This window comes from Bacillus rossius, chromosome 1 (assembly GCF_032445375.1).
Source record: "Bacillus rossius redtenbacheri isolate Brsri chromosome 1, Brsri_v3, whole genome shotgun sequence".
Taxonomy (NCBI): Eukaryota; Metazoa; Arthropoda; class Insecta; order Phasmatodea; family Bacillidae; genus Bacillus; species Bacillus rossius.
The window spans coordinates 356,777,547-356,790,731 of NC_086330.1; the positions used below are offsets into that span (position 1 = coordinate 356,777,547).

The window sequence follows — 13,185 nt, forward strand, 5'->3', positions numbered from 1 at the left end:
AATTGATGGTGGGCAATCTAGCACTTCTCACTTCTTGCTGATAATCTTATCAACTGTTTGAGCAGCCAGTAGTCCAACCAATTGAAGCATGTACATAGTGGTGATAAAAGATAGAACAATATCTTGACCACGGCACACCCTGTTAGCATAAACAGCACGAGTCAAGTCGTGCCGAGAATTTCAGTCCGTATTCGTGACAGGTAACCAACTAAAAGTATTTGCATTGACTCTAAAATAACATTCATAAAGTACTGCACAAACTAAATTTTGGGGGAGAAAAAAAAAGAAAAATAGGTACCACTATAGGTTGTGTAACTGCACTGTGGGTGGGAAAGATGGTAATAACAATTATTAATTAGATACTACAGTTAAAAATGTTTTATTTGGTTAACAAATATGTCATAGCAAATGTGGACATATACTAGTAATTTTTCTATCACTAAGAAATCTTGCATAATTTAGTTTTATATATATATATATATATATATATATATATATATATATATATTTGTGCTTAAATATTATTTTTACAAATTTATGAGTGTTAAGACTAAGATTCATGCTTTTTCCGAATTCGTCAATCAGTCAAGAGGGAACTTTCAATTTGTAGGTTTGGTGTTATTAGATTTTAAGTTATGTTAATTAGATACACTGCTGATACAGCAGAGTTGTACACACGCCAGCGTATCACAATAAACATGGTCATAGTAAACAGTAAATATGGCTAAAACAAAAAGGATGTTTAAGTAAAGTTAAATGAGCTGTGTACCATGCTACTGAAATTACTAGGTACATTAAAATTAATTTTTTTTTTTTTTTTTTTTTTTTAAGAATTGGAAGTGATTTATTTTAATGATTGAATGAATGACTGAATAAATGCTTAAAGGTTCATGGAAAGCTGGTTAATTAGCGATGGTTGGAGCATTGACAGGACGCCTGATCAGGAGAGAGGAGAATTCACTGAGGGGGAGGGAAGTGAGAGTTTCCTTCTTATGAAAAATCCAGGTTCGATTCTTGCCACGGAGGCAAATGATCTGACCACTCAACCACCTTGGCTTCTTCATTTCTATGTCTTCATAAAATTGTTACCAACTAACATCTACAATTTTATGAACATACATACACACACTATATATACAGAGGTGCCCCCCCCCCCCCCAAACACTATGACTCAACCCCCCCCCCCCCTAACCTAATGATGCGCCCCCCCCCCCTCCCCCGAAATTTTTAATGCCATTTTCTCAATGATTTACTCAATTATTTTATAATATTATACTTTTTTAGTATTATATTTTATCAAATTTTGCATTAATTAAAACTGATTTTCTAATAATAGTTCTGGTCATATCAGGTAATATTTCCATCCTGAACCGACAGATGCCAAACTACTTTTGTTGAGGAAAGTGCGGGGTTGCCAATTTGATTTACAAGATCCCTTTCAATTATCAAAGCACCAGAAACGTATTTTCACATTAGAAGCTATGATTATGTAAATAATATATACATTTTTCTTGTCTTTTAACCACAACCCCCCCCCCCCCCCCCCTGAAATTTTAATGACGCAGTCTGCGTCGTTACCCCCCCTTGTGGGCACCCCTGATACACACACACACACACACACACACATATATAAACTACTTGGGATTAAAATTTTCTAATAAATTATTATTTTCACATTTTTTAAACACATTTGAAAATTAAATTTTTAGGTGTCTATAGAATTTTGAACATTAATTTCGTACAAATAATCATAATGGTTTTCAATTTCATTTATTGGGAGAAATGGCCTTGCGAAATTTATGAATTCTATCATCACTCATTCTTTAAGTACAAACTTGATAATTACACATAAATTTTTTTTGCATAATTATTAAGAACACTAAATATATCACTTGGTTAAGAATGTTCCTACCTATATGTAAACTTTTTCCAAAATGTGTACAGATAAATTATGATAAATTGTGGAATCCATTCATATAAAATACAAAAATGTATTTTTAACAACATGAAAAATGGAAATGAAGTTGAATTTACTACCTATGGAAAAAGTAGGAAGTAATTTAAAACTAAAAATTCACTCAATTTTACAAGCAAATTAGAATGCAATGCATTTTAGGAATTTATTCTCAAAATTATATATTTGAGTTTCTGACATGTATATTGATTCAACCCTAGATTTGAAATGGTTATGCTAAGTGCACTTCCCTCCGTACACCTTTCAAACTGGACTTGTACATAAATATCTCAACAGTAAACTACATCTATTGACTGCAAACAGATGAGAGTAAAACGTGTGTGAAGCTACAGAAAATGTCTTAAACATCTGAAAATTTTTGTTTCATAGTGTTCAATAATGATTTTTTTTGGTGTATTCAATTATTTGAGTGAATAATAACCACCTATTACTAACAGTGCATTCCGTCTAATATGAACATTTTTAACAGACTTCTGACAGTCATTCCTGTTAAACAACTGTTCTACCTGAAAACATTGGGACGAATAGCTTTCTTGCTTCCTTCTCTAATGCATTTTTTTTAAAAACTGAAACTAAACACTTGGCAAGAATTCCAGACTAGCAGGAATGTAATACAGTAAAAAGTTACAAGTTCCTTCTTATAACACATTCCTCCTTGTAACACCATTATTTTGAAGTCCTAACTTTTTCTCCACAAAGGAGAGGCATAAATTTCCTACTTGTAACATCGTAAAGTAAGCTTTAAAATGTTAACATTAAACATAAATTTTACACTGTGACTGACAATCAAGCTAATTAGTCACCTACTGGTTTATACCAAAATTGCAACCGGGGGAAAAAAACCTAATAAACACCCAACAGTACTAATTGTGTTTAAAACTCTATTTGACTTGTCAGTAAAATTTATAATGAAAAAAAAAAGTTAGTGAAGTAGAATAGAGGTCCCGAAAATTTGGTTCCAGTTTATAACATTTTTCCTGCATGAAAAATTGATTTTTTCCTCCTTAATAAACAAGAGGTATGTAAATACTCAAAAAAATATTTGATATTCGTGAATAATTTGGTATTCAATATTCATGAATGATTTGATGTTCAACTCAACATTTCAATTTGATTTTTTCTTTAAAATTATAGCTAGACCTACACCATGTGGGATTCATTCACAAAAATTTTATTGAAAAAATGTAATCTGCATGAGGTTAAGATGATATATTGAGACAGATTAGTTTTTTCACACTCCACACATTGTTTGTATATTTATAAAATAATCATTTATGATTTGAAATTCAAAATAATAATAATTTTTTACATAATATATAAGCAGTAAGATCAACAATTCCGCCCCAATTTTTAAAATTTTTTTTTTAACTTATAATTTTACTGGTTTAAGAAAATGTATTGCCAGTTTTTTTTATTTCCCTTTAATTTATATCTGTTTATTAATGTCCCATGTATATTTCTGTTTTTTTATTTTACTGTATTTTGGATAAATTTTTCCTGTGAAGTGTGAACAGCAAGTTTCACTTTGTGTTGAAATTCAATTTGACAAATATTCAATATTCGTGAGTATCGTGATATTCAACTTGGACGAAGGGAAATAAAACAGTATTAACCGTCGTGACAGGGTGCACCTCAAGTTGCAGTGTGAGCGGCGCGGGGAAATGCGGTGCTTGGGCCGGCAGCAGAGCGAGGAGCGCAAGGCCAGCAAGGAACTGGACAAGAAGATCCGCCTGTGGAGCCAGCAGTACAACAAGGCCATCAAGCTGCTGCTCCTAGGTGCGGCGTCGCTCTCGAGAACCCCCGAACCCACCTTCCCTCTCGGGGAAACACGTTCGTTGCGTCGTGACATCGCCACGCCACCGTTCAAATTCATATTTGTGGGCATACGCCACACTGCTAGAATGCACTGCACGTCACAGAGATAAACCCGAAAACGGAAAAAGAAAGATGAAATACACAAACATACAGAAAAAAAAAGAAGCCAAAATTGGCCATTATTAACTGTCTGTAATTGTTGGAACTGTTTCATCTTTGTCAGCCCACTGTGATACTGTTTTGACTACTTCCTTCCACATAATTCTCTGTGCTGTCCTAAAATTTGACGAAAACTGATTTTGGCTTGTATTCTCTGATTTTTTTTTGTATTCATCTTTCTTTGTCCAGGTATTCTCTATGATCTCACGAAATTTTGAATAAATAAAGTATTTAATTACTACTGGTTATGTGGAGTATACCGTATTTACTCGCATATAGGTCGCGGCAATTTTACCAGATTTGATGGGGAAAAAATGAAGTGCGACCTATATGTGAAGAAAATTTTTTTTTTAAATTTTCGAGGATTTTTTTTTTTGCAATATTTTGCTTTAAAATGCGAAAAAGAAGTTTATATAGGTATAGGCAAGTTTATTTACAATGTACACATACAGCGAAACCCCTTATTTACTTTACCGTTATTTACGTTTTCCCGTTATTTGCACTATTTTCTTCAGGTCCCGTTAAGTTCCCAATACTTTCACGCAAATTACGACTCAAAAATCGAATCCATCCCGCTATTTACGTCACGTAACAACCATAAACAACCAGAAAATACTGTGGGTACTTTAAGAGTAGATAAGATTAGCTAGTAGGCCTAAAAACATCTTGAAAAACGTAACGTTATTAGTCGGCAATGAACATTTTAAATCGCAAAATATACATATTTTATAACATGAAAAGTTGCTTTTATTTCTAAACAAGTAACAATTTCAGCCTAGGCGTGTAAAAGTCCGAGTAATTATAGCAGGAGACAATCTAAAATGCACGAGGGAAAAACGTAAACTCATGAATGTATAAATGTGACTGCTTATAAGTTCTGATACTGTATTTATGTCACAACTTAGCCGAAATACTGGTACGAGACATAAACTTCACAAGATAAAATAAGCGGAGTCTTGGTAACTGTTTTATACGTATTTTATAATTTCGGAAGTATTGTACAGTTGACAAATATTTTTTAAAATAATTTATTTCTGGGGATCTTAATTAATTAATTATTGGTATCAAGACATCAAGATGGACGTAAACTTGAACACGTCACGGCAGCGAGAAAACTGGTGCGTATACCAATAAACTGGTATTAGAACTGGACAAAATTGGTACACGGGAGGTGGAGCTTATATTTTTTTCCGCTAAGCTCGCATCTATTGGCTGGCTGCTGATGCAAGGTCACGAGTCTGGGCGGAGCGTTGAGTGAGTTATACTGTGCATGCGCAGCTGAGTGAACAAAGAGAGCCAGCAGGCACGCCGTAACAGCAGCTGGCCAGCTGATCGAGTACAATGACCTTTCTCCGCGCACGGCACACGGCGCGGTAATGAATTACCGGTGCAACCTATATGGGGGGAATCTTAAATACCAAATTCAAGACCTCAAATTATGGGTGTGACCTATCTGCGATGGCGACTTACATGCGAGTAAATACGGTACTCATATTGACGAACTTACGTTAAAACACGCATAATTTGATTAAGCTCTCATAATTTGCGGCACAGTATTAAGTATTACCTAAGCAGTTTCACTGCAAGACGAATATTAATTTGGAATTGTATTTTTCAAGAAGTCTGCTTTTGTGCCAGGTAAAACAAAACTTTAAGTCGTTCTCTTTGCCTATATGAGAGTTACCACCCCCCCTACTTTTTTTTTTACCTAGGTTCATTTGCTCCTAGCTCTTACAACTCCTAAGGAGCTAAAATGAATGCAAGTAAAACAAACCTGTTAGCTGTGTTGAACATTTCGTTGACATTACTGGTAACTTGTATCATTATCTTGCATTTATACTGACTGACATTTAGATTAATGGCCGTAAATGACTTTTGTCTGGTTATGACTTTCTGTGTTTAAAGCGATGAAAAGGGCATTAAATATAACTTCAAAGGCATTCAAAAGTCATGCCTGATCATTCAAAAATTAAGTATTTTTGTGGATAATTCAATGCACAATCCTAATTGTAGGATAATGTGAGAGTGACAATTAAAATATACTGTAATTAAAAATGTAGTACAGTGTACACATTATTGATTCTCAAGAATGAAAGTAATTGATATAAGTCTGTAATCAAATGAACATTATCTGACAGTAATTTGAAAATGCATACTTTACAGTGAGAAGTATTTAAAAATGAAATATTTACTTGATAATGAGGTACCTTTGGCATAAGGTTGGGTGTAAAAGTGTACCATCATATACAACTAAAAACTCACCTAATCACTTTGTTTTCATTTTATATATTCATTTAATTATTTATGTCTCATAAAATTTAATAATGGCACCTTTTTAATCATGGGGAAAAACTTTTTTTTTTGTTCATCTGTCAGCTCTAGTATTTTAATTATTTGTTCAGTTTTTCTAGTGAGTACCAAGTATGGTATTGAGACTTTTTGGACATGTAAATTTTGTTTCCTTTTATATTTTCTAAAATAAATGTTTAATTTTTAACTAAGCAAATACAATGCGTGAAGAAGGAAGGGTGTTTATTTTGTAATTGCAGCAAAAGTATTCATATACACCAATCATAATAAATACTTAATAAAGAAAATGATACGGTAGGAGAAGTGTGAAAGTATTCATTTGTAGGCTGGATAACAGACAAAATAAAAATCTTCAGTAAAAAGTTCAGACTTGCTCCTGTGCAGAGATTAGATAACATGAATATAATCAATAAAAAGCGAGAGATGAACAAAGACAATTCTCGGACTTCTGTGACTAAACAGTTTATATTTTAAGTTAAGTCAACCAAAACAAGAAATGCATGCAATAAGTTTATAAAGGACCTGGTGATGCAAATCTGACTGAAGAATGATCCTCACTTAACAAAAGCCAAAAACAAGAGTCTATGGGAACTGCAGGATTGAAGACCGAGCAATAAGGGCTTTAGGTTCAACAACTATTTTTCAACTGTCCTACTGCAAAGCCTTGGCGAATTATTCAATTAATGAATAATAAAATATTTAAAAAAACTTTTGAGTGGTAAAATGAAAATCTAACACAACATTTCAACATCCGATTTTTTCTCTTTCAATTATAATGGGAGAAAATATGAAACAAAAAATATATAAACATAATATTTTTTTTTTTCACAAAAAAATGAGTTTGATAGTAACTGTAGTGTGCCAAACATAGTGGTTTTGCATGCTAAACCTGTTGGTGTTTATGAATGCTTTGCCTACCGAGTGCTATAAATCGACAAACTGAATTAACTTATTTTTTATTGAAAAATGGAGTATTTTGTATGTAATGAAATGTAGGACTTAACATACATTTTTTGTTTCTGTGTTAGGACCAGGGGAATCTGGAAAGACAACTATACTCAAACAGATGAAGATCTTGCATATCAAAGGTTTCTCGGACAGGTAAGCAAAGCTGAGACAGATATAGCTACGTACTGAGAATGTCGCAAAAGCAAGACTCATAAGGCCACATGGTTGGTTTGATGAGAGAAGGCAGTGATTTCAAGCATATGGGATGTCAATCTCCACCATCACTGATGTTTCAAATGTTTGCTAACACTCAGGCATGTAACCAGGGGAGGGGGGAGTCCGTAGGGTACGGTCCCTCCCTTCCAGTATTAAAAAAAAAAACAAGCAAAGATAGAATTAGCTACTTATAGATTATTTTAGAAGAATTACTGTAATACTTAGTGGGCTACAATAATGTATTTCCTCCCCATCATAGCCTGACATGCCTCATACACAGAAGCTGAAGCGATTGTGTTTCCAAGTAGCCTGTATTTAAAGCCAGTTTGCACATGTGTTACTTTAAGCATGCCTTTCATACATTGACATGTGTGTTTCATGTATTTAATAACATCAGTATGTGTGTATTTATGACTTGTCTTAAAGAAATCATCAAATAATTGATTTAAGAACAAAGTAAAATATGTAATGTTTCGTTACTCTAACCTGTGGAAGCATCCCTTCCCAGTTCACCAGTGAGGAAATATTCAAAGTCAATTTTTTCACACGATATATTAAACAAGGACCCAATGCCCTTATCTAACCTCTTTTGGTAATGACGCGCCATCTGTTGGCGGCTCCATGATGCAAAGATTTACTTGCCAAGATGTATTATCTTGAGAGGTCTTCGAATTGGATTTATCAAGAGGATTTTTTTGTCACCTTGCAGAGAAGAAAAATTAAACATGTCACTTTCTTGTGTTCATAATAAAGTGCGCTTGTAACTCAGTACACGTGACAGAAGTGAAACTACTTTGGCAATTAAAACCCCGACGCGGAAGTTTATCGTAAGGGTACAGGGCAGAGAGAGAGAAAAGAGAGAAAGAAGTCAAATTTCTAAATAAACATGAATTAAAAAAAATTATTATTCACTTCAAAATAACTGCTCGGAATATCAATAATTATTGATCAATCTATAATGATTAATTAACAATAAATATTACCCACTGTTGAGATACACCATAAAAAAAAACTATGCATATCACTAATTATTCAAACAATTCTGCCATTTGGAACACGCCAAACCTCTGAATGAAATATGAAATTCATCAGGGGCGCAACAACTAAATTTCCAAAAGGGGGCAATATACCTTTTTATAAAGAATCACCGATCCCCCCATTGAAGCGGGGGATCCGGGGGTCCTCCCCCAGGAAAATTTGTATTTCAAAGTGGAATATGGTGCTATTTAAGCAGTTTTATTATCTAAAAATTGATTACACAGCACTTTCTTTGCCCCCGTTTGCCCCTACTTCAAGGTTTCAGAGGGGGGGGGGAGGGGGGGCAAAATACCCTTGCACCCCCCCCCCCCCTGTTGTTGCGCCCCTGAAATTCATAATAGGTAGTGCTATCTATGCGGGAAATGCAGGGACTGTCTCAACAACTCTCTCTGCGCTGCTGGTTGAACAAGGAGGAACGCGAGCATGCTGGTAGCAAACAAAGTTCAAGGCACTCAAAGCTGACTGCGTAGGACACCTACATCTATTTTCTGAAACAAGTGCATGCGTACAATGTCTTATTATTTCGCTCATCTATCCCTGTCATTTCTAATTTTTTTTTGGGTGGGTGATGAATCATCGCATGAGGAGAACGAAAACGAGCCCAGCAACGTATATTGCGTAGTGCTCTCTTTATATCTCTTTGGCGAAGTACCTATTATCTGTACACAACAATGTTTCACAAAAAACATTGTAATGAAATTCGGCCTTTAAATTTTACTTTAATCTACCCAAAGAAGTTTCCTGTCACTTCAATAATAATAACTATGGAATTCAATTGTTTTTCCTTTTCCAGTGAGCGACTTGCCATCGTCTCTCAGATACGACAAAATGTGCACGAGTCCATCTACGATATAGTGAGGAACATGACGCAACTAGACCCACCCATCGATCTGGACGACGACCAGAGTGGAAACAGTGCTGTGTACATACTAGACCTGGGAAAACAGGGTCCACAAAAATTTGATACCGTAAGCTTGAGAAGATTCACTATTTAATTTCTTACTGTTAAACAATTTACTATAGAATACTTTAGCATAAAATGAGTTGATTTTAAGTTTGAATAAACAAGTTATTTATTTATTCATCCACGAAGTAAAGTTTCAGCAAGTTATGTTTTTTAATGAATTAATTGCCACAAAATATAGGTTTTTAAATTTCAATTTTTTTTTTTTCAAATAACAGAAACACATAATGAACTCAAAAGAAATTTCTCTTGACCATTCCGGAAACATAATTTTAAGGCTTTTGCAGTCATTATCATTGGCTTTCTGGCGATGTCAGTACTAACGTTTTTGCTGACAATGCAGTTAACTACTGAGCATTAGACTACTGACTACTGAGAAGCAACCAAAACTTCAGAGCGCTAGCCTGAAGATGGCACCCGAAAATTCCAGCAGAAACTCTGGACTTTCTGTACGACATCGATGCACTAAAATTCAAACGTCAATTTCTTTAAGAATATAGCTGAGAGCTTAGTTTATTTCCATTTATTTTATTTTGTCAATCTACTTGAAAGTTTGCCAAGAAAAAGCTGGGCATATATATATAACTAGAATGATACAGCTAATTTTAGTTAACACTTAACAATATGCTCATCACTTCCCTCACGTACAGGGTTGATATTGCATGCAACATCGTGAGTCAAATGATGACAGTAAAAATTTTATGCGTGGAAGTTCTGAAACAAAATTAATTATGTAGTTATTATTTAGGCAAATATTTCTAGTTAGAGTAAAGAAAGAGTTCAATTAACTATAAGCCAGATTTCTGGTGCCCACATACAGTCAATTTATTGGAATAAATCTTCTCAGTGGCTGCTGCAGTCGCGACAAGTCAGTTTTACAACTCAAGAGAACTATCATTCGAGATTTATTTTCCCCCAGGAATCACTGTAAGTTCGAGACCTTCACTGTGTGTCAGATAAACTATGGTACAACACAATTGTGAAAGATGCACGGATGTCAAGTGCAGAGTTTTACGCACAGTAAAATTAATGTGATCCACAAAAATAAAAATAAAAACCACAAAGAACACAATTTTTTTTGTTTTGCTTTGTAAATTCTCAGTAATGCTTTTGGAACTCTGAGGAAACTTGGCTTCTCTGGCCCGTGCTTGACTCACACTCGCGACTGATCTCCGTTTCAGCAATACTTCGACCACGTGCAGATCCTTTGGGGAGACAGCGGAGTGCAGGAGTGCTACAGGCGGTCCAGCGAGTTCCAGCTGATCAGCAGTGCCAAGTAGTGAGTTAACACATCAGCGTCTGACCTGCCCCTTACTGTCGTTGGCCCACAGTAAACTGAGCACGTATGGAAAAAAAAATAATTTAGTAAATCTCTGATTTCATAACTCTGAACATGTTACAGTATCCAGTTGAAGAAACAGCAATTTACTAAAATGAGTATACTGAAAAATCTAATATTTCGAGATTTTAACACTATTATACTGCGGTGTCGAAATATTCATGTTAAAATTATTGAATTTTCATGGCTAATATACTGACCCGGTCAATCATTTTTTGTTGCCCCCTTGTGCAAGAATACCACGGTTTCACACCTCCTGAGCCTGCTGTATGTTGTCGGTGCATGTGGATGAGTGTTGTGATGGGATGTTGCAGTTTCCTGGACCGGATCGACAAAGTGAGGTTACCGGGGTACAATCCTTCCGACCAGGTGCAGTATCCAAACAGTTGCTACTTTTATTAAAATAAGTGTTCATTGAGATTAACCAAAATTACACAATTTTTAAAATTTCTTTTTTAATTTACTGGGCTTATCAACACCTCCGTTGTTATGATGTTAGGCTAATATCACAATAAAAAATGCCACACACATTCATGCCTAACCCGAGATTCTCACCCATAACTCCTTTCACTGATGTTTGTGCTTCAAACAACTGCACTACAGAGGTTCGGCACTCCACAAGTCACAAATTGATATGATTTATCTTAAATTAGTAGCAAGATACTTCCAAGAACGTTAATAGATGGCTGCATCATTCAGCTTTATGATATTCGTTTAATTTTGTCCAGGTAGCATGTGTCATCCAGTTTCAAAATTACGATGGTGCTCAATGATTGTGTGATAGTATAGCAGCATTATATTCTAATATGGCTGAGACAGCAACCCAAAGATGGGATTATATATTGGTGGAGGTTACGTTGAGGTATAGAAATAATTTTGAAGTGATTATCCCTGTTAGTTATTTTTTAATTATCTTTCCTGACTTACTTAATGGACCTGCCTATTCAGAGGTGTAGATGGGTAAATGAGGTCCACCTTTGCTGGTGCTTCTAGCACAGAATCGCCTCTAAGTGCAAGACGTATATTTGAGTGGTAACCCTAACATTAGCTGTATCTGAATACACAGGGATGCGTCCATAGCACACACATCCTACATCCCTTAGCAAACGTAGCCACAATGTGAAGGACACATTTCTAATGAATGGACAGTATTTAAATACTTTTACTGCTATCATCACCTGTTGACCTTTGGTCATACTAATGTGCACGTAGCCATTTTGAGTCGTGATATCTACGAATATTCAGCAAAACTTAAATAACAAACACCAATTTTAAAAATTTATTTTAGTGTGACTGTTATAAATGTAAACGATCAAAATTAAAATTTTGTTATGAATCTAAAAATATTACAAATACTTATAATTAGAATTAAATACCCTTGTGAATTTAAGTTAGCTTATCTGTAATTTTTATTTCGGTTTTTGTCTCTCTTTGAGTTAATACTTACACTTATAACATTTTAAACAAATCTAATGTCGAAAATCTAAAGTAATATTATATACAAACAAAATAAAACACAATACCAAAGCTAATGGATGTAGGGATGCATTAGTGTATGCGAGTGTCGCATCCCTAGAAACCTAGATTTCAGTGGATGCATATAGGGATGCAGATGCATCCCTTGTGAGAATTCGGAAGCAATGCAAAGATGACCGCGTCCACTACGATGCAATTATAGTGGATTCTTTAGCTAAGGGATCCATTAGGGTAGTATTCGGATGCAGCTATTATACGGCAGAGAAATTAAGATAAAGGTGTACTGCAAGTCCGTTGAGTGCATTCAAGAATCTTTACCCGGTGATTCATTCCTAAACCATATTTTTATTTATTTTTAATTTTCAGAATTTTTCCATGACAAACTGTGCAAAACTGCAATAAATCAAATGGTGCAATCTTAATTTAGTATCTTTCAACAAGGAAAAAAAAAAAAAAAAAAAAAAAAAAATATCTTTCACAAAGTAAATATTTCCCCATTATTTTGATTGTATCATAGATAGACTGTAATTCCTAAATCATCTTCCATAAAAGATCTGGGTATAATTTTTGACTCAAAATTATATTTTCATCTGTCTATAGACCACTTAATTTATAGTTCAAGAAGAACTATATGTTTAATCAAATATATCATCTTTTATTCTACTAATCCTGATTCCATTCTTTCTCTGTATTTTTCTTTAATTAGGTCCAAATTAGAATATTGTTCAATAATTTGGAATTAATTCTTTCAATTCATCTGATTATGTTAAAATTGAGTCCATTCAAAAGAAAATAGTAAAACTTATAAATTTATTTAGTTCCTCTAGTTGATCGTAGAGCATTACTTGATTCTCTCTTCATTAAAAAATTGTTATATCTCTAAAATTGATTGTAATAATATTCTTGACAACATTGGATTCAGTTACCCAATTTCTCAGGTGCCTA

At 34.4% G+C, this 13,185-nt stretch overlaps 1 protein-coding gene across 1 annotated transcript; it reads left to right on the forward strand.

The window, feature by feature from the left end:
• On the forward strand, positions 1-11,166 carry LOC134528464 (guanine nucleotide-binding protein G(s) subunit alpha-like). Its single transcript, XM_063362113.1, has 6 exons — positions 1-200; positions 3,600-3,751; positions 7,288-7,360; positions 9,255-9,429; positions 10,607-10,704; positions 11,079-11,166. Exons 2-6 carry the CDS (start codon positions 3,637-3,639, stop codon positions 11,164-11,166), a joined length of 549 nt encoding a protein of 182 aa, XP_063218183.1. The 5' UTR covers positions 1-200; positions 3,600-3,636.
• The last annotated feature ends 2,019 nt before the right edge of the window (positions 11,167-13,185 follow it).

Excerpts from the sequence above, each read along its gene's own strand:
- LOC134528464 (XM_063362113.1), top strand. The coding sequence starts at position 3,637 with ATGCGGTGCTTGGGCCGGCAGCAGAGCGAGGAGCGCAAGGCCAGCAAG. Across the intron at positions 3,752-7,287 it reads CATCAAGCTGCTGCTCCTAG|GACCAGGGGAATCTGGAAAG; the intron begins GTGCGGCGTCGC and ends TTTCTGTGTTAG. Across the intron at positions 9,430-10,606 it reads GTCCACAAAAATTTGATACC|CAATACTTCGACCACGTGCA; the intron begins GTAAGCTTGAGA and ends TCTCCGTTTCAG.